This window comes from Diplodia corticola (genome assembly GCF_001883845.1).
Source record: "Diplodia corticola strain CBS 112549 chromosome Unknown scaffold31, whole genome shotgun sequence".
Taxonomy (NCBI): Eukaryota; Fungi; Ascomycota; class Dothideomycetes; order Botryosphaeriales; family Botryosphaeriaceae; genus Diplodia; species Diplodia corticola.
In genome coordinates, this window is record NW_017971510.1 from 158,375 (window position 1) to 185,952 (window position 27,578).

Sequence of the window (27,578 nt, forward strand, 5' to 3'; positions counted from 1 at the left end):
GGGAAGACTGGGCAAGGCGTGGAAGGACCGAAGAAAGGGCTCGCCGCTCATGCGGCGGAAGGATCATGATGGAATGGTGATGGAACGAGGCAGAAGGTTTCGCGAAGACGGGCCGCGAAAAGGAGCGCAGACGTTGACGCATCGTTGGTCTCTCTGCCTGTTGTCTGGTCCACTTGGCAGCGCCACATTTCCAAACCGAACATCACGGCGACGGTCAAAGAGGGGGGAAACGGTATGAACATCGAGGTAGGGAGCGTCTGCGGGCGTGAGGCTGTTCTTCGATTGGCTGATCGGGGTGATCGGGGTCGCCGATGGTGAGAGGGTTGGTCTAGGGACTTTTTCGGTGGTCGGGCTAGTGGGCGGCTCTGTGGGAAGGACTACTACTGCTTGTTGTGAACATGCGTGCTGCTTGGGGCCTAAGGGGCTGTACTACCGTTGAGTTGCGTTGACTGGGTTTGAGCTGGGGAGGGATACAGCAATGCGCGCAGCCAGTTGCTACTGGCTGGTAAGGGCTTTAGCTATAAGCCCGAGCTCCGACATATCCTTTGTCAATGGCGTTTGGAGGACAGTGCAGACCGTTGCATCAAAATTCAGCGTTCGTGAACCCCAGGACACCACCATCATACAAGGAATGTCTACAAAAAGATACATTAGAAAGACGATGCCACTAAAGGAGGAGCGCGGAGACGTATCTGGAAGAATAAGATTATCGACGCCTCTACTTTTGTCGTGAAGTGTCGCCGTCGCGCTACTCAATTTTAGCCGGGTTACATCAGTCCCTAGTATTTGTTGGTTGCCCTTGATGCCCGCGTTGTAGGGCACATCGGACTCCTAGCTTCTTCGTTCGTTGCCAGTGGTAGTCTCGCTGCCCGAAGGATGGCGTTCAACCACTCGCCCAACCGAAGGGCCTGTTCCCTGTCGACATGGGCGCACTTTGCTGTTTGCGTGCTACTTTCGCGTATCTCGAAGCGACTCATGTCCTCATGCGTCGCCAACACAAATGCCTCATCCCTGGAACATGGCCCTGTGTTTATCTTTGGCCTTGAAGGGGATGGTCGTTGTGCACTGCCCGCGGAGCAATTCCCCTCTCGCTACCCGACTCCTTGGCCCTGGTGCACTTTCTCCTGATACTGTGCCGCACCAACTGAGACACCATCATCCTGGGCGGCCGCTGGGACGGAAATATCTTGGGCAGGCGTAACCTGATGCCCGCTGACACCCTGCCGCTGAGTTGGGTTATGTTCAGCTGCTAAGGCACTGCTACTGCGCTTGATCAGTACCTCATACTACACAGTACATACAGGTCCACTCGCTTGTTTGTCCGTGCCCTCCGGCTGAAGCCGACGGCACCGTGGTCTTCGATCCGTGCGTTGATTGTCGATGGCGGAAGAGGGACGTCCGCATCGGATCAGGGTCGTGGGTTGCTGCACGCCATCCATGTGCAGGAGGGGCCTTGACGGCCATGGAATCGGTGCACAGAGTATTGTAACACGATTGGCGAGCAGAAGTCTGCTTCAGCATGTCGAAACTTGCTGAGACGTGTGGTATATTTTCATCCCCGTAGACGCTCCAGCCGCGTCTTCTTGCAATTATACGAGACTATAGTGCTGGTTGAGCCGATCTCGTGAGCTATTCATGCAACCCCACCAGGACGGCGGTTTTTCGTGAGCGGAAATGGCTGGAATCCCGTACTGTGGTAAAGTGAGTACATGGCTCAGCAAGCACGGATACACGGTGAAGGGCGCAAGATTACGATGTGCCGGTTTCTTTTCAACACCAGATTCCTCTATACAGTACAGCCGGTGTGCATCATTCTCGAGCCGAACGCAACTGCCGAGAACAACGTTTCATGCGCTCTTGTCGCTGCCTTGTCCTTCCTCCACCCTCGGTGTCATGATCACCGCTTTCTGGACTGACGGGCCTTTTGCCTCTCACCAGACCCATTCCCATCCACCGCCAAGACTTTGTCCAGCTTGCAACACGTTCACCCAGCCTCCCACCCAGCTCCACCCGGGTGCTGCTTGGAGCCCAAAGGGGAGCACCCGGCCGCCCATCCATTGCTCAGCGCGGTTTAGCGGATTTGCTCGGAAGGCCACTTCCGCGCGTTCCCCGTCACCGATTTTCCACCGCCAGGATTCGAGTTTTTCTCGCCGATGGGGCCGCGTGGGAATTATTGTGGGGCCGCACTCACTCTCGACCCGTGTTGTGTTGCCTTGGTCCGCGTCTTCTACGCCGCCCGCCCCGTGCTTTCTGAGTTGGCGTGCAAATCCTCCCTCCCTCTCTCTCTCTCTCTCTCCCTCCCTCTTCTGGCCGGCCATACGTCGCCGCTGCTAAGGGACAAGGAGGACAGCAACTAGGTCAGGCTCGATCCGGTGACGTGATGACAAGGCAGGCAATATCGGGCCTTTGTTGTGGCTACGCCGCCTCCTGCACGTCGTGACCTCATCCTCTCACATTGTCCATCTCCTGTCCATGGTGTTGGGACAAGGCCCCAAGCGTTGCGCAAGAGGCGGACACGAGCGGATGGGTTGGAAAATGCTCGTGAAAGTGAGATGGGCTGTCCGGCGCTCGCCGTCAGGTGAAATTCCGTGCCTCTTACGTTAGAGTTTCGGAGACGCGTCCGGCCGTTTGGCCTTTTACACTTTTGATTTCGCGTCGTCCATGTCTCGCAGGGGCTCAATCTCAATCTATCGCGTGTCGGAAAACGCCGAGTCATGGTGCGTATGCAAGACTGGGGGGGGGGGGCGTGGCTTTTCCGACACTTCTCCATGTCAGTCGTTGGCTGGAGAGAACAGTGTCCACCAAACACAAGGCACCACGGCAGCAACTTGCTCCTTGTCTGACCATGAAAACAAGCAATCATATAGTCACGAGCAGGAACGGTATGGCATCCGTACCTGGTGCTTTCGACCGCTTTGTTTAGCTCATGCAGGATGACACACACACTCCTCCGGATGACATTGGTTGCTTGAACGCAACATCACTGCGAAGAAGTCGTACAGATAGTGGTGTCTCGGACCTTTATCTTCCCAGGATGGAGCCTTGCAAGCAGCTGATATACAACGGTGTCGACTAACCGTCGCTGATGCAGCCATTGCCGCAGCCGTTGAACGCCTCGAACATGCCCCAAAGCCTCCTGAGCCACTGTACTGGTGCAACCAACATGAACAAGGGCATTCTTCTTGCTGCGCCACGGGCACTCTCTTCGCGCCATGGGGGGCATCGGAACCCACAACCCTTCGCCCTCCTCTTGTTATTAAGAAAAAAGAAAAAAAAGGGCCACCAAGTTCCCAAGACACAGGGAAAGAAAACCGAGATCATGGCTTAGGGAACGGGAAGGGGAGGCGAAAGCGAGCGTTTGGGGGTGGGTGTGTCCAGGGGCTGGCTCGAGCTCCTTTCTTCCTGGCTGCAAGGGGAGAATCGGAGAAGAAGGGGAACACGCTGGGCCATTTCACCGACCGTCCGGTCCGGGAACCATCCAACCAAGCGTGGATACTGATCCTTTCTGCTCCGTGGCACCGGAGAGCGGGCGTTACAGTTGAGCCCGGGCTCGTGGCGTTGGCGGCCGGCAGGCACGGACGGGCAGGGCGAGAGCGATGGAAAGAGCGTGGGATGGGGAAGGGAAGGGGGTATTGAAGGAATGTCGTGGGTTGGTCAGGGGAACATGAATGGGGTATAGCGTGGGATGGGTATCTCGGATCAGGTGAGAGGGGCAACGGCGTCATTTGCTCTTTTGGCTGACCTTTCTTTGCTTTTTCTTCCGCTGAGCCTGTCACCTTGGGTGAAGTGGGCTTGTGGAGCATGGCACAGCACGGGTGAGTATGGGGCCGGGGGAATTATGGCGTACTCGGTCCTACTACGCTGTTCTCTGGTCTTGGGCGTTGGATACTGCTTTTGGCTGCATGCATGTAGTTATCCCCGCGTTCGCTTATGCGTTCTCTGGGACCTTTTTTTTTTTTGGACTTCTGATTGGGTCCCGCTGCTGCGGAGGTTGCTGTCTTGGGGCTGATGAGCGTGGCTGCAGCAATTGGGCCTCCAAAGGAGGCATTCCAGGATAATCAAGACCTACGGCTTGCTGTTCTCGATATTGTTTCAAGGTCACACCAACCTTTGGATCTTGTTTCGGCTGCCCCTGCAGAGAGCGCAATTAACTTTCAGTATCCACTCAAAACAGGTCTGCCGGGTTGCAGCAGTCGCGCTTAGGTATCAAACAGTTGCCAGCTAATACCCGCGGCGAACTGCTGCCTCCGACGTACCTTCCTCATGTGGGGTACAATAGCCATGAACAATAGGCTCAGGGTCTATTGTTGCCGGGCCTCATTCAACGTCTTCAGACCCACTCACCCCATGCTACAGTGTCAAAGCGCAGGAAAATACTGCTATCACAGCATCCATCGGCTTCGGTTATCACAGACCGTCATGCGCCGATCTTCCAGCTCTATCTTCCAGCTATAACAGAAACATGAACATGACTAGCAACAGAAAGAACAGTGAAGTTTTGCGCACACTTCGCAACATGAACAAGACTCGACGCTTAGAGGTGTCCTCACCTTCAACTCACCTCTTTCCTTCAGCTCTTTTCCTCCGTTTACGGTACAATATCTTGTCCTGATCTCTTGCTTGCTCCACACTGCTGACCTTCTGCTGACCAGAAAACCATAGTCCTTATATCCGGAGACAAATTCCAGGCCACAAAATGACACCTCACTTGCTTCGCCAGTGTCCCATCGAGGATGGTTCCAGTCCAAGACGTCTACCTTCGAGACTGATCGCGACCGAGGGCCATACGAGGAACTTCTCAGACAATCGACGTATCCTGGCATTGTGGCATATTTACAGCTGCGAGTTCGAGCATACTTAGCTCACTTCCATGCGAGCTATGCCACAACGTTGGTCTCTATCAAGTATTTGAGTTGGACAACGCAAATCTTAAGGGACCATCGAACGAAAATCCTTCCTGACCAGACCGAGAGCCACTTGCACGAACGTCAGGTGCTTTAGAGTACGACCACGGTATCTTTTATTGTCAGAACTTTCCAAGATGCTGCCAAACCCATTTTTATATGCAGAAACCCTTGGTCCTCCCGCCGTGGCTTCAGAAGTAAATACCTTGTGAGCCGAGAACCCCCGCCATGCGCAGCACATCAACGGCAATCCCAACGCTTTTGTAACCATCGACTATATCACTCCCCGCGGAATAAAAGAGAAAGAGAAAAAAACCTTTTGGACCAGCCCGGCTCCAGCAGCTCCGCCCTTCAAAGTCCCAGCAACTGCGCCTCCACGTTCTTCATCAGCAGTCCCTCCTCCAGCAAGAAGCCTGCATCAGCCCTGCACTTCATGACGCCCCTCTCGGTACTCAACTTCTCCTCGAGCATCAGCTGGAGATCGCGCCCGCGCATCTCCCACAGCTCCTTGCAGTCATCGCACAGCAAAAGGCCGCACCCCTCCTTCCCGCGCGACCCAGTACCACCCCCCGCCGCCGCCGCCGTCACCGTCACCAACCCAAACTCATCCTCATCCTCCTCATCCTCATCTTCATCTTCCTCCTGCAAGCTGCAGCACCGCCAAACCGCCGGATTCCTACAAACCGCACACCACCGATCCCCCTCCTCCACCCTCCTCTCATCCAACCGCTGCACCATCTCCGCCACCCACGCATCCCTCGCCACGCCACCCCCACCAAAACCCCCAGCACCAGACCCCAAATCAGCCGCCACCAAGCTCTCCATCTCATGCCCCGCGCACCCCAAGACATCCAGCCTTTCCGCAACGCAAGCCCGACACATGCGCCGCATCGCGTCCACATCCGCCTCCGCGCCAACCTCGCCACGACCACCACCACCACCAGAGTAGCGGCCATACTCCCGGTACGTCGTCGTCGTCGTCGTAATCGCCGCCGACGCCGCCAACGACGCCGACGACGCATGCCCCCCCGCGATCTCCGTGAAGCCGCGGCCGTCGCGCCACGCCAGCACCGCCGCCTTCTTCCACGCCAGCCCCGCGATGCCGAGCCACGGCGTCGCGCAGAAGGGGCAGTGTGCGGCAGAGCGTCTGGCTGGCGCGGTACCGCGATTCTTGTTGGTGGTGGTGTTGGCGTTCGTGTTGTCGTCGTCCGTCTCGAACGCCATCGGGTGCGCGAGCGCGGTGACCATCTCGCGGTACCACCCCTTGCGGCCGTGGGCGTCGAGCATGAGGTCGGCGGTGGGGTGGCAGCCCGGGGGTGGGAGGAGGTGGTAGGAGGCGGGGATGTCGGCGGCGGCGGGGGGGTGGTAGGGGGCGGAGTCGGTGGTGGTGGTGCTGGCGCTGCTGTTGCTGTTGCGCGCGTGGTGGTGGTGCGGGGTCGGGGTGGGGTTGAGGTGCGTGAGGGTGTCGGTTTTGCGGTGGATGTGGTTTTTCTGGCGGTGCTGGACGTAGCCGATGTCGCGGGCGATGGATCCGGGTGTCGTTTGCTGCTGCTGCTGCTGCTGCGGCGCCCGGTGGCGGGCGGAGCCTGCGTCGGTGAGGGTGCGCGAGCCGCTGCGGAAGGTGGTGATGCCGGTGCTGGTTGTGTGGCGGCGGGAGAGTGGGGTGGTTGTGGTGGTGTAGTGCCTCATCTTCGACGGAGGGACGATGGTGGTGAGTCCGGCGACGGGGTTCGACCTGGCTGGGTGGGTGACGGAGCGGCGAGAAGAGCTGGAGCTGAATATTTGGGTCAGGCTGCCGATGGAGCCGCCCGTCGACGTGGTGCGGAGCGGGAGGCCGAAAGAGTTGGAAGCGGGCGCCGGTATGCCTGGGGAGACAACACTGCCGCCAGGTGTGCGCACCGGGCCATCAGAGGCTGCCGGCCTGTCGTTCTCTTCGAGGCGGGCGACAGCGGCGGCGGTATTTGGCGCGGCCTTCTGCTTTCCGGCGTTGGTGGCGACCAGCTTCTCGAAAGTGCACGGGATGCCGGCCTTTTCGCAGGCGCGGCACGGCGGGGTGTCCTGCTTGCTCTTCAGCGAGCACGACCGCTTGACCTGGCGGCAGGCGGTGCACGCAACAAAGGGCCGGTACGGGGTGTACGCCAGGCCCGGAGGTGGCGTGTAGGTGGCGCGCTTGGGCAGGCTCTCCAGGTCCGGGCCGGCGATGCATAGCAGGTTCTGCTCCTCGCACTGCCGACACGCGATGCCCACATCCGCCGAAGCGTCGTTGTAGGAGCAGTACTTGTCTGCTTCATGGCAGGCTTCGCATGCCGTCTTCTTGGTCGGCAGGATGATGAGCTCGCACGGGACGACATCTTCACCGGTATGCTTCTCCTGGCACGCGAGGCACGGCCATGTTGCGTCGGACCGGCGGAGAGAGCACAATTTCCCGTCTATCCTGCACTCGGCACACCCACGGGCAGCTGGATGGTAGCGCAGGTCGTCTTCTATGCCAAGCGGGTCGGCAATGGGCGGGAGAAGGTCGTGGTCAGAGCCGGGCGAATGGTAGCGGACATGTCGTTTGCGCGGACGGAGAAGCTTCCTGCGTCCATCTCCTTCCCCACCATCCTCGCCGTCAGATGCCACCAAGTTCTGCGCGATATACTCATCCGACACGAAGTTGTACTCGTCTTCTGGCCAGTTGTCCTCGCCCTGGTACTTGGCCGCCAACGCCCTCCCAGCCTCCGATTTCAGGCTGACGGTGAAGACGTACGACGCACCGATGAAGCGCGCATACGCCGAAGAATACGCCTTCTGCTTCTTCTGCCGCGGCTCGCCTACCTCATCGAGCTGGTGTTCGTCCTGAGGCCCCGCCTGGCCGCCCGACCTGCGCTTCCTGTTGCCGCTCAGTCCTTCGGCGCCTTCTACCCTCTTCGTTCTCCGTCCTTCGTCCGCAGGGTCGTAGTTTCCCGAGTTGTCCCAGTCCAAGTGCGTCGTGGTGACCGCTCTGTCCCGGTCCCGGAACTCGTACTTGGCGTACCCGCGCCCGAAGTCTTCCGGTGTCTCGCTGCGGCTGTGCGCACCTCCGTGGCCTTCATCTTTCTCATTGTCTTCGGCCGAGCCGTAGTAGTCGTACGGTGACGGGGACGAGGGAATCTGCGTGCCGAGGCGCGGGTCCAGTACCGGGTCATACGCGAGCGTGGGTGAAGCGTCTGCTGCGCCGAACGGAGCCGGGTCAGGGAGCTTCTCCTCCGTCTCGCCGCCGCCAAAAAGTGAGTTGCCCTTGAAGATGTCAATCTCAGCTTCTTCATCATCAGCGCTACCTTCTGTCGTGTCTTCGACGTCGCTGGTACCCCGGCTTTGGCCAAAGGTGAATGGAATGTGGTCGGAAAAGGCTGGTGTCTCAGGAGAATCAGTCATGTCAGATCCGGTCTCATTGAGGTTGCATTCAGTGGTGAGCTGCGTCTCAAATTCTCGAGGCATGGATGCCATCTGGCTGCTGGGGCATGATGAGAGAGAGCCTGCCATGGTAGAAGAGTTAATGTGAGCTTGGGGGAGATCTGCACCAAGGGTGGGTTATGAGAGTGAAGAGTTATGGAAGTGGAGACGAAAACATGATGGTGTATGATCGCGCACTGGAAGGGAAGTTGCGTTCCCTGATAGATGGACCCTGAAATCTGGCTTACCTACGAAAGAAGTACCGTGCTCAGCGAAATTTGTGGAGAGTAGGTGAATCCCGAAGAGAAGTCTGTGGGAGAAGAAAAAAACTTCCGGAATGATTTCCAGACAAGGAAAGTTTACAGGAAGGTCGACGCACCAACAGGCCCAGCGCACTCCCACGAATTTTCATAAATGGCTGATGTGACCATGACCCCATTTGCAAACAGGCGTTCATCCTGTAAGGAATTCTCCACCTCCCCACCATCTTAAAAAGATTTAAACCTTAACATCACCCCTGCCGTCGTTCGAACTTATCGTCGCTCAACTTCCCTTTTAAAATCCCTAATGCAGTCATCATCTGGAAGTGAGCATTCACCTGGACTACTCTTCCAGAACTCCTTCCAGATTGGGTTCCTCCACCTCGACCTGGCTCAGCTCTATATCCAGAAATATTAATTACACGAACTGATGTGGAATGGAACCGCATCAGATGACAATGTCAGGACGCGAATCCATTCGAACCAAAACTTCAGCTACGCACCGATTTTTTAGGAAGTTCTTGAGTAAAGATTTGAGAAGTGCCATATTCTCTGCGTTTCACTTTCATGCTCCTTTCAGACTGTGGGCGAGCTCTAGTCAGCATCATCCGTTATCGCCAGAATGCTGCAATGAATGGCCCGGAATCACAACTTCTGTTGAGCAGTTGCAGTCATCCGTTTGGCGCACCATTGGGATGAAGAAGCTGAGCGTGATGCCAAGGAGGTGACGGAACGCATCAGTGTAACGAAAACTGAGCATCATTCGTCAAAGATGCCGAAGTCTTCCATGGTTTCTTATTTTGCATAATCTGTGGCAGTTGGCAGACTGTTCGAAACAAAAGACGAGACAAAAAGTTCTCATCTCTGTCTTTGTCTGGATCTGGTAAGTGTGTATGTGTGTATATACTCCATGTCTATGAATAAGAGAAATGCCCGTGGGAGATGAAGGCAGACGCTCTTATGTAAAGCCTTCTCTACAACATCCCCGGTGACAACTACATTTGTGGAGCACTCCCGTACCGCGTGTATGGCACCATCGCACATGCTACAGCTCAAATCCCACCCTCCCGCGTGATGCCCTGTCGAGTATCTCGGCCCACAGAAGCACTTAAAGAGCCGGGCTCGAGCACAGCCATTGCTCGCAAACAGTACACAGTCTGCTATATGCAACATATGGAGAGAGAAAATCAGTTCCCTCACTTCCATAGCACTGCTTTTGGCTCTCTCCGCCCCAATCGCGTTGTCAATGCACTCGGAAAGCAAACGACCGCACCTTCATGAATAACCAGACAACGCTGTCCTCCAGCAATCACAATTGATGATGGACAAGCGCCTGATTTGCCCGCTGCGGAACAGCAGCAGTGCTCAGTTACTTTGGATTTTCAGCAACAGGAGCGTTCGGGTTAGTTGAGGTTGTAAAGAAGAAGAAGTCAGGAAGAAGTCCTGTCGGGTTAATTGGTATGATGAGGCATCTGAGTAGAGACAGTAGTCCCTCGACATGTCCACGCGCTTAAAAATAGAGCGGCGTCCCCATAGCCCCTGAGGCTAGTGTCACTTGCCAAAATCAAACTGCACTCTATGTGCCCGCAGCGTTCGTGCATTGCCATCACGAGTCAAGCGCGAAGCAGCCACCAAGCAAGAGAAAAAAAATAAAAAAAACAAAGTTGACGTACCGAAACCTCCAACTTCAACGCTATCCCGCATCGGACAAGCATCCATGCGCCGAGGGCGCTCAGAAAAGCAAACCACTGACACGACCATCAATCATCAAAAGCACCCCGACACATTCACCGGAGCATCACGGAATCCACAATAATCGTGCAGGACACAAAAATTGGTGCTGGGCAGGGTAACGCATACCCGCCGCCCAAATCGACAATATCATTACAACCATCCACACTACATAGTCCTCACCAGATGATTCCCTTAGTTTTTTGCTCCCCGCATTCCACGTTTCGTCCGACTAAAACTTCCTCCGCCCCTTGCCCACTTCATCATCGCCATCCGCCGGCGTACCACCACCACCACCGCCGCCACCACCACCACTGCCACCGGCGGCATTAGCATTACTCGTGGCCTCGTACACGCTCGTGCGCTCGGCAGTGCGCCAGTTGGCCACGCTCGCCTCGACGTCCTTTGCCATCTCGACCGCGTCGCTCACGACGCCGTCCTCGCCGCTGTTGAACATGACGGCGTTGGCGAACATGCGCATCAGCTCCTTTTCCAGCTGCGCCGAGTTGACGATGCCGCGCGGCGGCAGCAGCTCCTCCGATATCGGCAGCGTGATGTGGGTGCTGCTCGTGCTCGGCATCTGCGTCGGCGTGGCGGGCGCGCCGCCGCTGGGCGAGTTCGCCGAGGGCGTGTCGGCCGTGGATTGCGTCGTGGCGGCGACGGCGCGGGAGCCGTTTGTGATGGCGGTGCGGATCGACTTGAGGTCCTGCGGGCGGCGGATGATGTCGTAGTACCCTTCGGCGTCCTTGGGTTTGACTGGGTGCGAGAAGAGACTGGCGTGCTTGTGCGAGGTGATGTCGTTCATGACCGGTACGCTCATCCGCCCGAAATTTCGACTTGCAATGACGAAGGTAGGTGGGCCGGGCGTACCCATGTCGATGTCGATATCGGGGACATCCGGTTCTGCGGTCTCGGACTCTTCACGTGGGTCGCGCTTGCGTTTGAGATTCGCCGTTTGAGACTGCTCCAGAACTGACTGTAGCGTTCCAGCCCGCCGACGAGTACGTCGCCCTCCGGACGTAGGGGTTTCCGTGGTGGACTGCGCATCTGATTCCATAGTCTCCGCCGGCGTACTCGGCTCCGCCTTGACATCCGGACCAGGCTCATCTGCATGCGACGCAACTGACTGGCTCCTGGTCCTTCCACGAGTAGACCCAGTCACAGCAGACGATGCCACACTCGTGCCTCGTACCTTCCGTGCACCTTTCCGGGAGCCCTTTCCGGCTTTTGGTGTCTCAGCTGCATCAGGTGCTGGCATCTCCTTGGATTTGACAGCCCGCTTCGACTTTGAAGTGGAGCTTGGCGGAGCGCTAGAGTGCAGTTCCGGGGACCTTTCGGGGGAAATGGGACTGGGAAGGTTCGGATTCCATTCGTGAATGGGCTTGTTCTGAGGCTGAGGTTGCTTCCAAGAACCAAAACGAGTGTTCACGTGCAAAGCAGGTGGCCTGCGCATGGAAGCAGCAGCGCTCGGGTGTGGATAAAGCGGGTGCTGGCCTGGAGAAGGATGGTACTGAGGCACTTGCGAAGGTCTGACAGGAGTTGCAGCAGCGTTCCTAGGCGATGGCTGAGGGCGGACGGATGGCGGACGGGCTGCCTGTGCTTGCTGCTGACGCATCTGTCTTTCCTGTGCTTTGTGAGCTTGGACAGGATCTTGTGCCATGACTTGAAAAGGTTCCAAAATCACACCACCTCCTCTGGGCGGCAACGGATGCTGGACGGGTGGGTGGTACATAGGTTGAGGGTGCGGATACGGAGCCTGTCCGGGATACTGAGGATAGAAACCAGGCTGCTGTACGTGCGACGGGTGGTGAGCGCTTGGTGAATGCGGGGCTGGGCCTGGTGGAGGTCCAGGCGGAAACGGCCTTGCATGCTGATGTGGAGAACCTGAGGGTGGTCGATTGAAAGGCCCACCTCCTTCTTGCACCGACGGTACCTGTAATGGCGGGGGAGGATACTGTATATTCTGCATATTCGGAGGCGGAGGTAGGATGACAGGCTGCCCCTGCGGTGGACGAGAGCTTATGGGGACATTGTGGGCGGTGGGACTTTGAGACCGTCCAACATGTGGCGGACCATACGGCGAAGGATAGCCACCCTGGGGTGCTGGCTGTGAAGGGACCCGGGCATGCTGTTGCTGCTGCTGTTGGGGTTGCTGCTGCTGAGGTTGCTGAGGCTGTTGGGGTTGCTGAGGCTGCTGAGGTTGCTGTGGGTGTGACGGGGTCCGCTGATGGGGTGGAGGCTGTGATTGTGCCTGAGACTGAGTTGGAGATTGCGCAGCCGATTTCAGACGGGGAGAAGCACTTCCATTAGCAGGAGAATCGGACGGATGATTTATGATGCTCTCTATCTTGGCCGATGATCGACGCGGCGCCTGCGTTTGCTGGGCAGCAGGAGACTGCTCTTTGCTGCCAGGTGGGCTGGCCTGAGGAGCTGTAGCAGGAGCTGTAGCAGGAGCTGTAGCAGGAGCTGTAGCAGGAGCTGTAGCAGGAGCTGTAGTAGGAGCTGTGGCAGGGGCTGTAGCTGGAGCTGTAGCAGGAGCTGGAGCAGGAGCTTTCACCGGGCCTTGCGCGTCCTGCGGCGCAACTTCAGCGGTGGGTTGAGGAACAGCTGGTGATGGTGCAGCGGTAGGCGAGACGTGGGACGCCTCCCTCGCGCCATTGACCAAGTGTTCCCGTTGTAAACGCTCATCCCACTCGCCGTTTTGAATGGCGCGAAGCTCCCGTGAGACATGATCATAACGTTTCTCGTATTCGCGGATGTCCTCGATGGCATGGCGACGGTAGCGCGTGTACAGCTTCGCGATCAGCTTGGGCAGCAGATGCTGGTGCTGGGCAGCTTCCTGGACGGAGGGCAAGCTGGGGCTCGGTGCTTTGCGCTTTCTCGACGGGCTGTCGCCATTCTGGACGGGCGGTTCGTTTTCGGACCTCGGGTCGAGCTCATCGCGGATCTCTTCCTTCAGCAGGCGCAGGTAGAGGTCGCGCAGGGCATCGGGAGTCAGACGATCAGGGCTGAAGCTTGCGGCGTCCTTTACAGCATCGTTGTGCAGCAGCAGATCGGAGACCTTGGTGAAGACCTGTGCTTCTACGCCATGGGAAGCGAGAGATTGGAACAACAGGAGCGACTCGAGCGGTGTATAGTGGGCTGGGATGTTACTCATCCCCCCGCGGTGGAGAGCAGCGACGCGGTATGCGGAGGGGTGGATTGGAGCCAGCGCGGAGACGTGGAGCTGCAGCGCACCATCAGACAAGCTCGGACGTCGACGGCGCGCGCGTCAGGACGGGAGCTAAGGGGACGAGGCGTTCGCGGCGGGTGGACAAGGCGTTGTCGGCGATGAAGAGTTGGGGGAGGATGGCGGGGGGACGAGAGCGATGGGCGTGGGCGTGGGCGTGTTCAGTTGCGGTTCGCGATGCGTGTCATGGAAGCGACGCGGCAGCAGTGGAGTGGAATTTTGCGACCGGCGCCCGCCCGCTGGGTCGCCCAGGCCAGGCCAGGCCAGCGCAGCAATCGCCCACCCACAACGAGCTACAAAACATCTGATCCTTCTATGCCACGCCGAGGGCGCTATTTTTGTTCTTCTTGTGCGGGCCAGTCGAAACAACAGCCGGGACGCAAATAATGTGAGTCTGAAGAAGTGCAAAACAATGCTTATAAACAAACCAACTGGGCGGAATATCACTGTGAAATACAGGTGGGATGGCTCAAGCCTTTTGCCGGCTGCTGTCACACTGTGCACCGCCGAATGCCGACGCGTGCACACCGCGTCCATCACCCCAACCCGCGCACCTCTCACCGCCTGAACATGGTTTGCGTGCAGCATGAGTGCGCGCTGTCGGAATGCTCGCCGCCCGTCACGTGCCACAGCTGCCCCTTTTTTCAGCGCGGCGAATGGTACGCCGCCCGCCCCGCGGCGCCGGGGCGAAGTAGTGACGTCGGCGCGCCGCAGCAGCGGCCGCCCGTGCTGCGAGGGCTGGCTCGGGCGTGGTCGAAGCCTCGAGTAGGGCTGGGAGACAGGCTGTCCAGGGTACGCGTGCAGCGGGCTTGGCCTCAATGGCTGTGACGGCAGGGTTGGGTGTCTGCCCAATTGGCGTCGATCGCATGAAGGCTCCCGCGTTCGGCGGAAATGACTGACTTATCAAACACCTCCTTTTCCCCTCCACCGCCCTCTCTAAAGGCCTGCTGGCGCCCGCCATGACAACTCCCTCCACGCGTCGCCCGGTGCTCCTGCTGCTCAACATCCAAGTCTGACGTCGCCGCGAGAACCCAAGAAAGACCAGCTCGTCCCCCGGGCCCAAGCTTCCCACCACATCTCACCGAGACCGAGACCGCTTGGGCAATCGCCTTTACCCCTCCCGACGCCGCTCATCCTCGCAACATCGCAAGCAACCGAAGCTCGCCTCAATCCAAAATGGACAGCCAGAGCACCTCCGCAAGCCCAGATCGCGACTGGGTCCCCAGGCAGCGCCCGCAGTCGTACGCTCCGCCCCCGCCGCCGTGCCTCCCCCCGGCTCTGGGCCCGTCACGCTGACCGCCGCACAGTCAGATTGCCAAAAACTTCTCGGCCGCGCTCGACGACATCTTCAACCTGAGCGGCAAGTTCGACGACGTGGAGAAGGAGGTCGACCAGAAGTGAGCCCACCCTGCGCCCACCCTGCGCACAGCACACCGCCCCCCCAGACCTCAGCACGCTGACGCCGCGACAGGCAGCAGGAACTCACGTCGCAGAATGCCGAGCTCGAGGCCCTGGAGGCCCGGCTGCGGGCGGCTGAGGAGCGCCTAAGGGCGGCCAAGGGCGACCCGCCGTCGTCGGACGACGGCAAGAGCCCTGTGGACGAGCAGAAGAGCCCGACTGGCTTGACGCCGGCTGTGCAGGGCAGCCGCCCGACCAGCAAGGGCATCTCGGCGTGAGGAAGGCGAGGGAAACTACAAACAAATCATTCAAAGGAACGCGCATTCGGAGTTTGGTGTGATACCAGATATTTGTACAGGATTGGATGTATAAACAGCCACACATTTTTTTTCTTTTTTTGTTTCCCTTCTCACTTTTCTCACTTTTCCTTGGGAAGCCATTCAGGACATTATACCATAACATCACCGCCATTGTGATGGTGCATCACGGCCTGATCATGACGCCTGCCACGAGATCTCACCGAATTCATGTTACACGCTGCTAGAATCTATCATGCTTTCACGGTAAGCTCCCGTCGCCGAGCTTGACTGCCAGTACCAGGACACGCGCCCCCGTGGGAAGCGAGGGCTGGGGAGCGAAAGAGACGGAAGCCGCATGGACCGGGGTGTGTTTGAGCCGCGAGCTTTTGGAAGTCGGGGGAACCATCTGCTTGGACCCTGGCGGTTCGGCCGGCCTTCCCTCTTCCCCTTAGCGCCCCCCCACCATTGACTGAGAAACAGTCAGCCCCGGACAGGCGCATGATTGTTTGCGATTGAAACGCCTGTGTCCGCTTGAACGATCCTGTGGCTGCCGCTCTCTGATCTTGCGTCGACAGGCCCCGGCTGTGTCACGAGGCGCTGGGCCCAACCTCGATCCGTACTAAGCGCGGGGAACTTGGGGCAGCTCGGAGTTCTGGAAATTTTTGCTCATCTTTCCATCATCCGCCGTAGCCGAAAATTGCAACCTTGTTGCCTGATTCAGGAGAACGACGCCCAACCGCCACCGACCGATCATCCTGCGAGAAACGTTATCGCCGTCATTTCCTTCATATTGCCTCCACCCAGCAATTTCGCCCCGAGTCCGCAGCGAGCTGCTCTCATGTGACGTCCACGGATGGACTTGCGAACCGGACCGTTGCTCTCAATTGGCAGCCCAAAACGACCTTGCCTCTGCTCCAATGGATGGACTATCGACGCCGCCAGGACGCAGACAACCATTGAAAAGCTGTTCCACATAGCGCCGGTGTCAACGCCGATCGGTGGGGCCCAAAAAGGAGACGGATGAGCGCCCAATGGACGGATGCTATCAGATCTCAATTGACGCCTTGCCGAGCGGGAATGAAGAACCAAGCCAGAAGCCGACGGGAAGGATTGCTTCACGCACCCATTGCACAGCCGTTTTCCCCCCCGCCGCGGGTCCCCGACGAGACGAGATCTGCGACAAGGTTGCGCCAAGTTACCCGCTGGATCGAGCCGATCCGGAGGTGCAGGTGCGACGGACGAGGAGATCTCCCTCGCGAACGACCCACTGGCTGGCGCCTGGAAAGGAGGTTTCGCCCGCCCTACGATCACCGGGAGATACTCCGATCTGACGAATGGCGCCAGGCTGTGGCCTCTGCGGCTGATTGTCGCGGAAACTGTTTGGAACCGCCCTGGTGGGAAGCTTGAAGGACGCGAGCAGGATGCCTCGAGAATTGCTTGCTGGGGCGTGAGCTGAGATGGCAAGATCATTCAAGGACGGCCCATGGAGGCTGGACTCGCCGTTTTCCTTTACGAAAGATGAGCACCAAACACTGATGGAGGTAAGCCCATGATCATGTCAGGGACACCATGAACCAATGTTCGGCTCTGAGGATGTACATACATCCTCACTCTTATATTCACCATGCTTGAAACTTGAAATGCGATCAGGAGCTGCTCACGCTCTTGGCTTGGAAATACATTGAGGCCCAGAATTGCTGTCAACTCGCCTCGTTGTTGAGAGTGACACGACGTTGAGTGATGAACATATACCTTAAACGCCAGGTTCGATCTGTCACCACGCATACTAACTCTACTCTGTTTCAATAAAGGCAGCCGTCATATACTTGTTCCTGTCGTGATTGAGCTGAGGTGGTTCCTCATTCAAGCTCCTGATAGGCTGACCGGCAAGCTCGTCCTTTACTCAATGACCTGAGTCTTAGCTGGGTAGATCTTGCGCCTCTGAAATGTAGTGGTCATGTTGAGAAGCATTCGACAGTTGAAGCAGTCAGCGTATTCGTATTCGAGACTGTCCATGTCGGAGTCACTCCCTTCCCCGCAGTTGGTCATAACAAGCATTGCAGCACGATCGAATAAGAGGCTGGGCATGATGTTCCCCGGAACACTCCACCCCCGCGTTTTCGGGTCAAGTTGCATGGGAACCGGGGTAAACAACACCGAGCTGTCGACGACGCCTCAGCCACCAAATGGCAGCTACTGCCATTAAAGGAGCTCTCGTCCATCCCGGTACGTGTCGTCGGCTCCTGCCGTGCGGCGATGCAGCCTCTTTGGTGCGCATCTGTGGTCTCTACGACGCATCACCCTTCGCAGCCGTGTTGCCTTTTCGGAAAGCCGCATGGATCTGCACATGCGGCGCTTGCCTTTCCCCAGACCTGGAGCGAGCCTTCGGGCGGAATACAACCGCGAGCTCCGCATGTGGAGGGTTCGAAACATCGATGCTTAAGAAGGTTGCATAGCTTGAAGAGATTTCCCCGGCCCCACATTCGTAGCTTTGCTCGCTGCCTCTTCGCTACACGCCGACTTTCTTCGCCACTGCAGGCTCTCCGAGTGAAATGGCCATTTTCAAGAGGACCATCGTCGCCGACGACCATGCTGTCACCCGGGGTGGACATCTGACCCTGAAGCAGTCTCTGCTGCCAAATTCTCTCGGTGAGCTTCCCCGATTACATTCCTCCAGCTAGCATGAACAAAAGTTGCTGACATGGCTTTACTTCCCTGCAGTCACCATCCTCTTTTTCCTCTGGGGCTTCGCTTACGGCCTCCTCGACGTCCTGAACTCGCACTTCCAAGCCGACCTCAACATCACCGCCAGCAAGGCATCCGGCCTGTCCGCCGCCTACTTCGGCGCCTACTTCCTCTGCCCACTCACCATCTCGGGCTGGATCCTGCGACACTATGGATTCCGCATCACCTTCATGACCGGTTCGTCAACCCCAGCGCCCGCCCCGCTTCCCCACCCCCCCCGGTGTCCTCTGAATGCTGACACCCGAGCTCTCTGTCCTCACGACAACGATCCAGGCCTGGCCGTCCTCGCAGTCGGCTGCCTCCTCTTCTGGCCGTCGGGCGTCAAGGAGTCGTTCGGCGGCTTCTGCGGCTCCATGTTCGTCGTGGGCGCGGGCTTGTCGACGCTCGAGACGGGCGCCGACAACTTCCTGTCCATCTGCGGCCCGCCGCGCTACAGCGAGATCAGGCTGAACCTGGCCCAGGGCGTGCAGGGCGTGGGATCGTTCGTCGCGCCCCTGCTCGCCAGCAGGGTCTTCTTCGCCGACACGGTCGACACCAAGCAGGGGCTGCGGAACGTGCAGGTGAGTCGGAGGAGGAGTCGTCGGTTGTTCTGCTTTTTGGCGTCTGCTGGACCTGGAAGCTGATGGCTAACAGTGGGTCTACCTCGGCGTCGCCGGCTTCGTCGCCCTGCTCATCATCTTGTTCTGGATTGTGCCCATGCCCGAGGTGACGGACGCCGATATGGCGGTTCAGGAGCGCGAGATCGCCGAGGGCGGACACGCTGAGCATGCGGAGGGCGAGGGTGAAGGGCCGTTCAGAAAGCAGTACAACCTGTTTCTCGGAGTGTGGAGCCAGTTCTGCTACGTCGGCGCGCAGGTGGCGGTTGCGAACTACTTCATCAATTTCTGCCAGGAGGCAGGTTATTCGAGCGCAACGAGCTGTGAGTCGTCCTCTTCCGTCAGAGAGACCAAAAGCCTGTGGACTGACCATGGTATACAGCGAACCTGCTTGCCGTTGGCCAGGGCTGCTACGCCTTCATGCGCTTCGTCGGCTCTGGCGTCATGACCAGCAGAGCTTTCAAGCCGCGCTACATGCTGGCGGCCTATCTCGCACTATGCTTCATCTTCGGCCTTGCAGCTGTCCTGACGCACGGCAAGACCAGCGTGGCGATGCTGATATTGGTCCTATGCTTTGAGAGCGTGAGTCGAACTTCCTGCTGAACCAGCACACCCCTTTTCCGGAAGAGCGAGACATGTCCACTGCATGCTGACACGAACAACCACGGCAGATCTGCTTCGCCACCATATTCACCCTCGCCCTGCGCGGCCTCGGCCGCCACACCAAGCGCGGCGGCAGCATGCTTGTCGCCGCCATCTCCGGCGGCGCGGCCATTCCTCCCAGTACGTCCCTCCTTGGCCTCCTCCCCACCCTGACTGATGCGGACCAAACACCTCGTCGATCATGCGCGCTAATCAACCGTTCGTTCCTCGTTCCTCAGTGACGGGCGCCGTCGCCACCTCGACGGGCAACTTCCACACCGCCATGGCCATCCCGACGGCCTTTTACGTCGCCGCGTGGATCTTCCCCGTGTACGTCAACTTCTTCAACAAGGAGAGCTTGGACGCGCATCGCGAGTCCGACTTGAACGTGGACAGGAGCGCGGTGGATGCGGACAAGGTGGCGGAGGTGGAGAGGGGTCACAGCGTGTCTGAAGTCGGGAAAGCGTGAGAGATGGATTTCTGTTTTTTTTTTCTCCCGCTCAGACCACTCGCAAGGACCTTGTCCGTGCATGGACTCTGTCGTGGTAGCTGGATAGCTCGGGGAGCCTTCCTTCTTCAAATTCGTGATCGTGAAACCCGTCGTCGACGCTTGGATAAGCTTCCTCGATTGGCCCGGCCGGTTGCGAGGGTGGTTGCGAGGGAGGGTGGAAAACGCATGGTAATGCTTTTTCGATGATCTTACGCGGCATGGAACGCTGCTTCATAGGGTTTGAGTCTTCTTCGGACTGCGTGAATCGGGTACCTGAGCTGCAGTTGTACCCATACCAAGCACAGTCGTCCCAAACTGCGTATCCGACTCGGCGATATGTGTCTGCCGACTCTGGCGAGGGGATGAGCCCGATAGTGAATACTTGAAGTGGATCGTCCTCTCGATCGTGAGTTGCCGTTCGTCCGTGATTGCGTTGGGCAATAGCGAGGAAAGTGATTGGAGTGTCGGGAGGCACTACTTCATCTGGACGCCACATGCCGCGCATCAACTGCCAATTGGCCTTATCAGGATGAGTTGGGCACTGGTCGGAGAAAATGAAGTAGGCATTCGGGTGGAACCTTCTGCCCTTGTACTCGAAATCCTGATGCCCATCATCTGGCAGTGGAAAAGTCATGTCAGTCGGGCAGTCCGGATCGTTTCCAAGTGCGTACGGGTAAATCGAGTTGATGTACACCGTTCTCGTATGGCCGCGAATGCCCAAAACACCGGATTTTCTGACTGGAGGACCTGATACTTCCACATGGTCTATAAAGCAAATTCTTTTTACCCGAACATCGCCAGTTGCCGTAGAGTAAACAACTGGCCCAGTAACGGAGACCCACGACCAGGTTGGCGCAACATTTTCCTCAAGGTTTCGGAGAGACTTGGCGTTGTAGTCAAAGGCATGCGATGTAGTCGGCGCATACTCCCGAGCGTGAGGAATGCTCCATAGGAGACCCAACCAGAGCTCTGATTTCCAAAGACCAACGAGAAACGTGTTCTTGGTCTTCTGCTGAATGGCATCTGCGACGCCGCTGATGGCAATCAGCCGGTCCGTAACAACCGTCATTCCTCGATGGGTGTAGTCCATGACAGCGTTGCACCAGTCCAAGTGCTGCTTTCGACGGGCGATGTCGTCATCATTGAAGTACTCCCCGTCCTTCGTAATCCCCCGCTGGATAAATTCGTGGGAGCCACCGTGCCGAATGACGCGTCCAACAGGATAGCGTTCAGTGCCATTCCCACACAGGCATTTCCAAGACATCTCAGAGCCGTTGAACGTCAACATCCGCCGCGAGAGCATTTGCTCCTGGAACACCCAGGCACGTCCAAACAACGGCGGCCCCAGCTCAGCTCCAGATTTTTGGGCGAGCACGTTCCTTCCCGGTATTTTCTTGGTCAAGTCGTATAGTGTGAACAGAGCTGTCTTTTGCTCGGTGAGCTTCACCGAAAGGGGCAGGTTCAGAAGCCCGTCCCTTTGCACGAAACAGCCTACGAGCCCGTTCGGAGCGTGTGCGGCCGCGATGTTGAAGGCAGCGTGAGAGTAAACCCGGCACATCTGAGCTGCCTCTCTTTCCCAGTCCTGCGGATCGTCTTGAATGATGCAGAGCGAATCGATCCAGAGGTATCGAAAGCCAAGTTTTCTTGCCATATGAACGGCATCCTGGAAAGTCTTGGACATATCACTCATACGTATGCCGCTGCGCCTCTCGTTCAACGTTTCCTTTTTTGTTGTGATAACTTGAGTCGTGCCCCAGCAATGGCTTAAAGAGACATAGCGCCGGTCGGACACTTCAGCCTCATTTGTCACAATCAAGCGGACGCGTTCGTTTCCAAGATCCAGGACCCTTGTCGGCAAAAATTGTAGCGGCGAGCTGGAAAGGCTGCATCTTTGATGCTTGGAGAGACATTGATTGACCCAAAATCGCGCCAACTCGATGGCCGAGTCTGATCCGGTGCTTTGATTCTCCAGCGTCTGGGATTTGCTTAGTGCGGATGAGAGGCCATCTGTAAAGAAAGAAATATCATGAGTCAACGGCCCTGGAGCAACTCATATGAGTTATGTGCTGCGTGGCTCACCGTCTTCAAGAAGCTCTGAAAATACTGCAACGATGCACTTTTTCACAATCGTTTGATTCTGAGGAGTCCGCAGTTGGCACGATAAGATCGGATCCGTGCCGTCTTGAGGGTCGAGCTCGAACAAGACCGAGGTATCGGCCGGAACATCCGGACACCCATTCCTCGTAACGGCATGAAAGATTGCTCGACAAGGAGGGCATCCATGATTTGACGATTTTTCCAAGCTTTCGAGGTCATTATGGACGGTTGCAGAGTGTTCCGACCATTTGATGCCGTTAGTTTCGAATTGCACCTGCGATGTTACACTGTTCCAGAACGACTGGCAATTTCGGCAGAACATATTGGACGAACGGATTGAAAGCTTGGAGCGACGAGCTACTGCAACTTGAATTCTGTCCTTTTTTTTTTTTTTTTCATACCTACGCCGCAGACGATCTCAGGGGCACGCGGTCTTGGCGTGAATATTGCACTTGCCATTGGATGCAATTGTGGAGCCTCCGTAGCCGTGCGCATTTACACAGTGCTGTGGCGCACATTGATCGGCAGAGCGCTTGTCACAAATAAAGCATAGTATTACTGCTAAGACCAAGGATATTTTAGGAAGAGTTGGATGTGGTTTGCAATATGTGGCTTGGAAGATAAATTCATGCTACTTAGTACTTTTCCGAAAGCTAACCCCATGTATGTACGCTACTTCTCCAGCGCAACGTTTCGGGTTAGACAGCTTCATCTGGTGCGGTTGTTTCAAGTCATTTCTGCTTCTTGAAACACCCAGCTGTAGACAGAGACCTTGAAACCCAACACAAGTTATAGTCACCCCGCGCCCAGCACTAAAGAGCAAGCGGGACGAGTATTACCACCATCACGACTCCTCTCTACGTCACAATTCTGACCCAACAGCCTATAGAATCGCATCTACATACTACCCTCAGAAACCCACATTAAGCCACCACCATCATACATCCCCCTCCTTATCCTCTCCGTCGGCCCCTTCTCCTTCTTTCTTTTTCAATAGCCTTACCTGATCTGATCGATCTTCCTCTACGGCGGCGGTGCCACACCATCGTCCCCACCCCCGCGTTCGGAACGTCCCGTGGCCGAGAGCCGCTCGTCCCCCGTCGTCGTCGTCGTCGATGACGACAAAAGTCCGCGTCTACCATCGATGACGTCTCAACCGTCGACGCGATGGCGGACGGCCGTTAGAAAGGGCGCCGCCAATGCTCGAGCGTGCCGGGAGTGGAGATGGACGGATTCGTCAATGGTGAGGGTGGTGGCGTGGATGGCAGAGACGTGGCGATGGTGGTGGTAGTGGCGCAGGGGGGAAGAAGAAGAAGGATTCTGGGCGAAGAAGACGAGGGCGGGGGGGGGGGGCGTAGAGGCTGGGTGGGTGTGGCTTCTGTGGATCCGATTCATGCACGCTCCCGCTGCCGCTGGTGCCGACCCCCTTGTGGAGGGGGAGGGGGGAGAGTACGGGGGTGGCTGCGCCCTTTTGTTAGTGTATTTGTTTTCAAGGGCCTGGCTGCGGGAATTGTTTGTGGGGGCGGGTGGTAGCGTGGGTGTGGCGGCAAGGTTTGGGATGCGTAGGAAGAAGACGGAGGACGAAGGGATGGATAGTTTGATATGAAATATACACCAGGCGGCAGCTTAGCAGGAGAGGGAAAGGGGAGTGCACGATACGGGGACCGCGCCGGCGGCCGTAGTCGGTGGGGTGGTCGTTGGCGCATTCGGGTTTAAGGTATTTGTCGCTCTAGTCGACGTTGCGACAGTAGCCAGAGCATCAAGGTAGGGTGGCGAAGTGATCTTGATCTCAGCATGTGGTGTGCTTGAGGACGTGTCTGCCAAACTTGATACGGAGGATGTAGTTGGCCGAGCGTTGGGCAGGGACTCCCTGACAGATCAGCAGCCTCAGCCCGACGGGGTATTGATTGGAGCGGGGGGTTTAGAGAAGGTTCGGAGCTAAGGGAGTGTGGAGGGATGAGTTACAGAGCTATTTCCGTCGAGCTGGCTTGGCGCTTGCAGGAGGCGTTCATAGTTGGACGATGTATACCTAGGTGATGGTGGCTTAGTTGCTGCCTGTGGTTGCGGCAAAGCATGGGCAATGGTGACTACCGGTACCCTGGTGGTTTCGACGGTAATCCTACCCGGCGAATGATTGCGTGTTGGACAAAGGTGAGGCGGCCAAAACACTGCCCATTATTACGTCAAGCATGTCAGGAGCCAGACAGGGCAGACGGTCCTAGTGGTCTGCGAACCGGGAAGTGGGGTTGCAGCGAGCGGGGAAGCTTAATTGTTCAGGCAACCCATCGGTGATGCGTAGCGCGCACCAAGTGATGGTGGAGGGCGGGAGATGGGACAGCCAGTTTGCGCACAGATGGCGGGTAACAACGTGGAAAGAAGGCCGCACGGATAAGCGGGTGCCGCATGTGGACGAGGTGCATTCAGTTGCACGTGGGTATGCTTCCAGAATAGGGGTACCATACGTCGGGATTGCGCGGAACGGCTGGGGGTGCCGGGCACGCGGGTATAATGGCGGTCCAAAAACAAGCACAAGTACAGGTGGATGGACGATCGCCGCCCAGTACCATGCCCACGGGCCGAGACTCGTCCATGCGCGCTACGTACACAGTACTACTGTGCAGTGTCCCCGGGGTCAAACAAGAGCTCCCCGCTGCTCCCTGGTGGTGAGCACTTTCGGACCGAGCCCGTGTTCGCACCAGGACAAGAGTCAAGCAACACGCGCCGGGAACAAGGGGCCGCGCAATTGACGCAGACGCTCAAACAAGCTAAGATCCTTCACGTGGATGCCGGCAGAGTGCATGTTCGCGGGAGCGGCTGGCGGGTCGGGTTGGGCAGCAAGCCACATGGCAGGAGGGAGGCGGAGTCAGACAGATCCCACGTCCGCATCCGGTGGAGGGCTGCTGTTGCTGGAGGGGCAGAGGCATCCTGTGTGGTGCAGATCTGGTGGATTGGGTTTAGCTGACAAGTTACCGCGATGCTCCGGCCCCGCGCCACCACCACGGCTTCGGCCCTTCTCTGCTAGCGGGTAGCGGGTGTAGCTCCGCCGCAGGCTGCCAACACTAGTCGGCCGCTGCCTCGCTTGACGAACGCTGGCGTTCGGTAATAAGAGTCTAGCGTGTCGCGCGCCCTCCTGGCGTCCCGTCGAAACCATCCTTGGTTGCGCTGCCAAAACACCTCTCCATGGGGACACGGCAGGCTTCAGTTAAGACCCGATGGCCCGCCACTGCCCTGCTGGCGATCACTCCCCACCCAACCCACTCTCTTTGAACCCATCGCCGCCATGGCTTTCGACATTGCCGGCGGACGTGGCAACTCCATGTACATCCTGGGCGGCTTCGGCCTCGTCCTGGTGTGGTCCACCCTGTCGCTGCGCATCTACGTGCGCGCCCACATGCTGCGCCAGTGGGGATGGGACGACTGGATGATGGCCTTCGCCGTCGTCTCCTTCAGCATCATGGCCGCAGGCATGTTCCTGCTGGCCAAGAACTCGTTCGGCAGCCCGGCCTACACGCTCCCAGTAGACACCTTGGTCCAACTCTACCAAGTAGGCCGCGCCCCCTCCCGCTGACCGAGCCGGTGCTGACCGCAAGCAGATGGTCATCTTCGCAGAGGAAGGCTACGTCGCCACGGCCATGTTCTTCCGCCTGTCCGTGTGCTGTTTCTACCTCCGCCTCACCCCAGTCATGTGGCACATCTGGACCATCCGAGTCATGATGGGCGTCACCACCACCTACTCGATTGCCTACTTCTTCGTGCTCCTCAACCAATGCACCCCCATCTCCTACTACTGGACCCACTTCCTGGGCAACACCCACGGCACCTGTCTCAGCGATAGCGTCATCATCGGCACAACCTTTGTGCATACCATCGTCTCCATTGCCGCCGACTGGACTCTTAATAGCATCCCCCTCTTCATAATCATTCCCAGCACCACCATGAACCGGCGCACCAAATACAGCGCCATGGCCCTCCTCGGACTGGGCGCATTGTACGTTCACCGCTAATTGTCCGATCCCTAAGAAGCGCAGAAACTAACCCGCACCCACCTGCAGTGCCAGCAGCGGCATAGTCGTCCGCCTCATCGCTCTCTTCACCATCAGGCCGTCCAACAGCGCCGTGCCGCTCTCCCCGCCCGTTGCATTCTGGTCCGCCCTCGAAGCCACCATCGGCATGACGGCCGCCAATCTGGCCACCTACCGGCCCTTCCTCCGCTCGCTCGCCAAGTCGATCCGGAGCGGGCCCGACAGCAACGTCTCGCCACGGCAAAACTCCATCATAAACCTCAGCAAGATCCGGTGGCCGCGGAGCCGGGCCGGCCGCGGACGAGCAGCATCCGGCTACATCCGCAGCGGGGACGACCATGAGCTGGCCGGCATCGATGAGCAGTGGGAGCGGGAGTTGGAGCTGCAGGGTCGAATCACGGGCGGCACCTCGGTGGATGACAAGGCCCCTCCGCATATAGTGAGGGTGGGGAGCGAGGATGCGTTGCGGCAGGATTCCTCGCAGGCCGTGTAGCAGATGTTTTTACGGTGTGTACTACGACTTTTATTGCTGTCTTTTAAGCGATTTATGCCCGGCAAAATTCACGACTTTCTTTAGCTGTAACAATATCATCACTACACAAAAAAGCACCTCCCCATTTCATTGTCGTTGCCGAATTCCGTGGAGCTTACCCAGCGATGACGTCTCCCCCGGGCGACCATATCAGTCGGCCACAGCGCCTACATGCCCAGCGATGACGCCAACACTGCCCCCGAAAATGGACGCAAGAACGGCGATTCTATGGCACCACCGCCATCCATACCCAACACCATGAAGCGTTGGCTTGTCCGCAACTTCACCGCGCCGGACGGGCTTCAGATGGAAGAAGTGCCCATGCCAGAGCTCGGTCCCAACCACGTCCTCGTCAAGCGTACGTCCCACACGCCGACCCAACCTTGGTATATATGAGAAGTAAGGAGTGAAAGAGAGAAAAGAGGAAAAGAGAGAAAAGAGGAAAAGAGAGAAAAGAGAGAAAAGAGGAAAAGAGAAAAAAGAGGAAAAGAGAGGAAGGATGAAAAAGAGAAAGGGAGAAAGAGAAAAGGGAAATAGGGAAAGAAAGAAAGAAAAAAAGACAGAAAGAAGGAAACGAGAGCCCCCACAAAAGCAGAACGCAAACAACAAAAATCGAAAAGAGGAAACCCCTCCCGGGCCATCTCACCAATTCACTTATTTATGCCGCCACCCTCAACCACCCCAACCTCCTCATCGCGCGCGCGGCGACCACCACCACCACCACCCCCGGCCCCGGTCCCTCTCCGCACCCACCCATCCACCCACCCATCCACCCACCCACCGTCCGTGTCCGTCCCCTGCTTCGACGCCGCCGGCACCGGCACCGGCACCGGCACCGTCGCCGCACGCGCGCCATCGGCTCGCACACGCCGTCGATATCGTCGACGTCCGTACCGCCGCACGAGCTGTACCGCCAGACACCGCACTCCTTCTCCCCCCGTCGACCCCCGCGCGAAAAGGGGCACTTGGACCGCATGTGTGTGCTGGATTGGACGCGGGCCGGGCCAGCAGGCCGGTCCCATATGCCGGGGACGTTTGACGTTTGGACGAGGGGGGAGGGCGTGGGCGTGTTCGACGTACGCGAGGGACCTGGTCGGGTTGGTGCTTGATGCTTGGGAACGTTCGGACATGGTGGAAGGGGGAGTGCGTTGGGCCGTGCGGGGGTGGGCTGGACGGCGTGGGATGCGCTTTTTGGGGGGGGGGGGGGGGGGGGGGGGGG

At 57.9% G+C, this 27,578-nt stretch overlaps 7 protein-coding genes across 7 annotated transcripts; 4 read left to right on the forward strand and 3 right to left on the reverse strand.

Annotated features, from left to right (window-relative positions):
* Positions 1–5,255: 5,255 nt before the first annotated feature.
* BKCO1_3100043 (c6 finger domain protein) lies at positions 5,256–8,372 on the reverse strand (the record flags this gene model as incomplete). The annotated part of the gene is made up of 1 exon (XM_020274318.1): positions 5,256–8,372. One exon carries the CDS (start codon positions 8,370–8,372, stop codon positions 5,256–5,258), a length of 3,117 nt encoding a protein of 1,038 aa, XP_020129559.1.
* Positions 8,373–10,541: 2,169 nt separating this feature from the next.
* On the reverse strand, positions 10,542–13,466 carry BKCO1_3100044 (wd domain containing protein; the record flags this gene model as incomplete). The annotated part of the gene is made up of 1 exon (XM_020274319.1): positions 10,542–13,466. One exon carries the CDS (start codon positions 13,464–13,466, stop codon positions 10,542–10,544), a length of 2,925 nt encoding a protein of 974 aa, XP_020129566.1.
* Positions 13,467–14,714: 1,248 nt separating this feature from the next.
* On the forward strand, positions 14,715–15,214 carry BKCO1_3100045 (alpha beta hydrolase fold-3; the record flags this gene model as incomplete). The annotated part of the gene is made up of 3 exons (XM_020274320.1): positions 14,715–14,779; positions 14,846–14,935; positions 15,010–15,214. 3 exons carry the CDS (start codon positions 14,715–14,717, stop codon positions 15,212–15,214), a joined length of 360 nt encoding a protein of 119 aa, XP_020129565.1.
* Positions 15,215–17,787: 2,573 nt separating this feature from the next.
* BKCO1_3100046 (glucose galactose transporter) lies at positions 17,788–19,687 on the forward strand (the record flags this gene model as incomplete). Its single annotated transcript, XM_020274321.1, has 7 exons — positions 17,788–17,884; positions 17,957–18,157; positions 18,254–18,540; positions 18,614–18,899; positions 18,959–19,158; positions 19,248–19,359; positions 19,458–19,687. The coding sequence occupies 7 exons, from the start codon at positions 17,788–17,790 to the stop codon at positions 19,685–19,687; spliced, it is 1,413 nt and encodes a 470-aa protein (XP_020129564.1).
* A 31-nt stretch (positions 19,688–19,718) lies between these two features.
* BKCO1_3100047 (het domain protein pin-c2) lies at positions 19,719–21,398 on the reverse strand (the record flags this gene model as incomplete). Its single annotated transcript, XM_020274322.1, has 1 exon — positions 19,719–21,398. One exon carries the CDS (start codon positions 21,396–21,398, stop codon positions 19,719–19,721), a length of 1,680 nt encoding a protein of 559 aa, XP_020129563.1.
* A 3,687-nt stretch (positions 21,399–25,085) lies between these two features.
* On the forward strand, positions 25,086–26,320 carry BKCO1_3100048 (uncharacterized protein; the record flags this gene model as incomplete). The annotated part of the gene is made up of 3 exons (XM_020274323.1): positions 25,086–25,349; positions 25,399–25,793; positions 25,858–26,320. 3 exons carry the CDS (start codon positions 25,086–25,088, stop codon positions 26,318–26,320), a joined length of 1,122 nt encoding a protein of 373 aa, XP_020129568.1.
* Positions 26,321–26,530: 210 nt separating this feature from the next.
* BKCO1_3100049 (l-threonine 3-dehydrogenase) lies at positions 26,531–26,717 on the forward strand (the record flags this gene model as incomplete). The annotated part of the gene is made up of 1 exon (XM_020274324.1): positions 26,531–26,717. A coding segment is annotated over one exon (187 nt), but the record flags the coding sequence as incomplete, so codon positions are not given.
* Between the last annotated feature and the right edge of the window lie 861 nt (positions 26,718–27,578).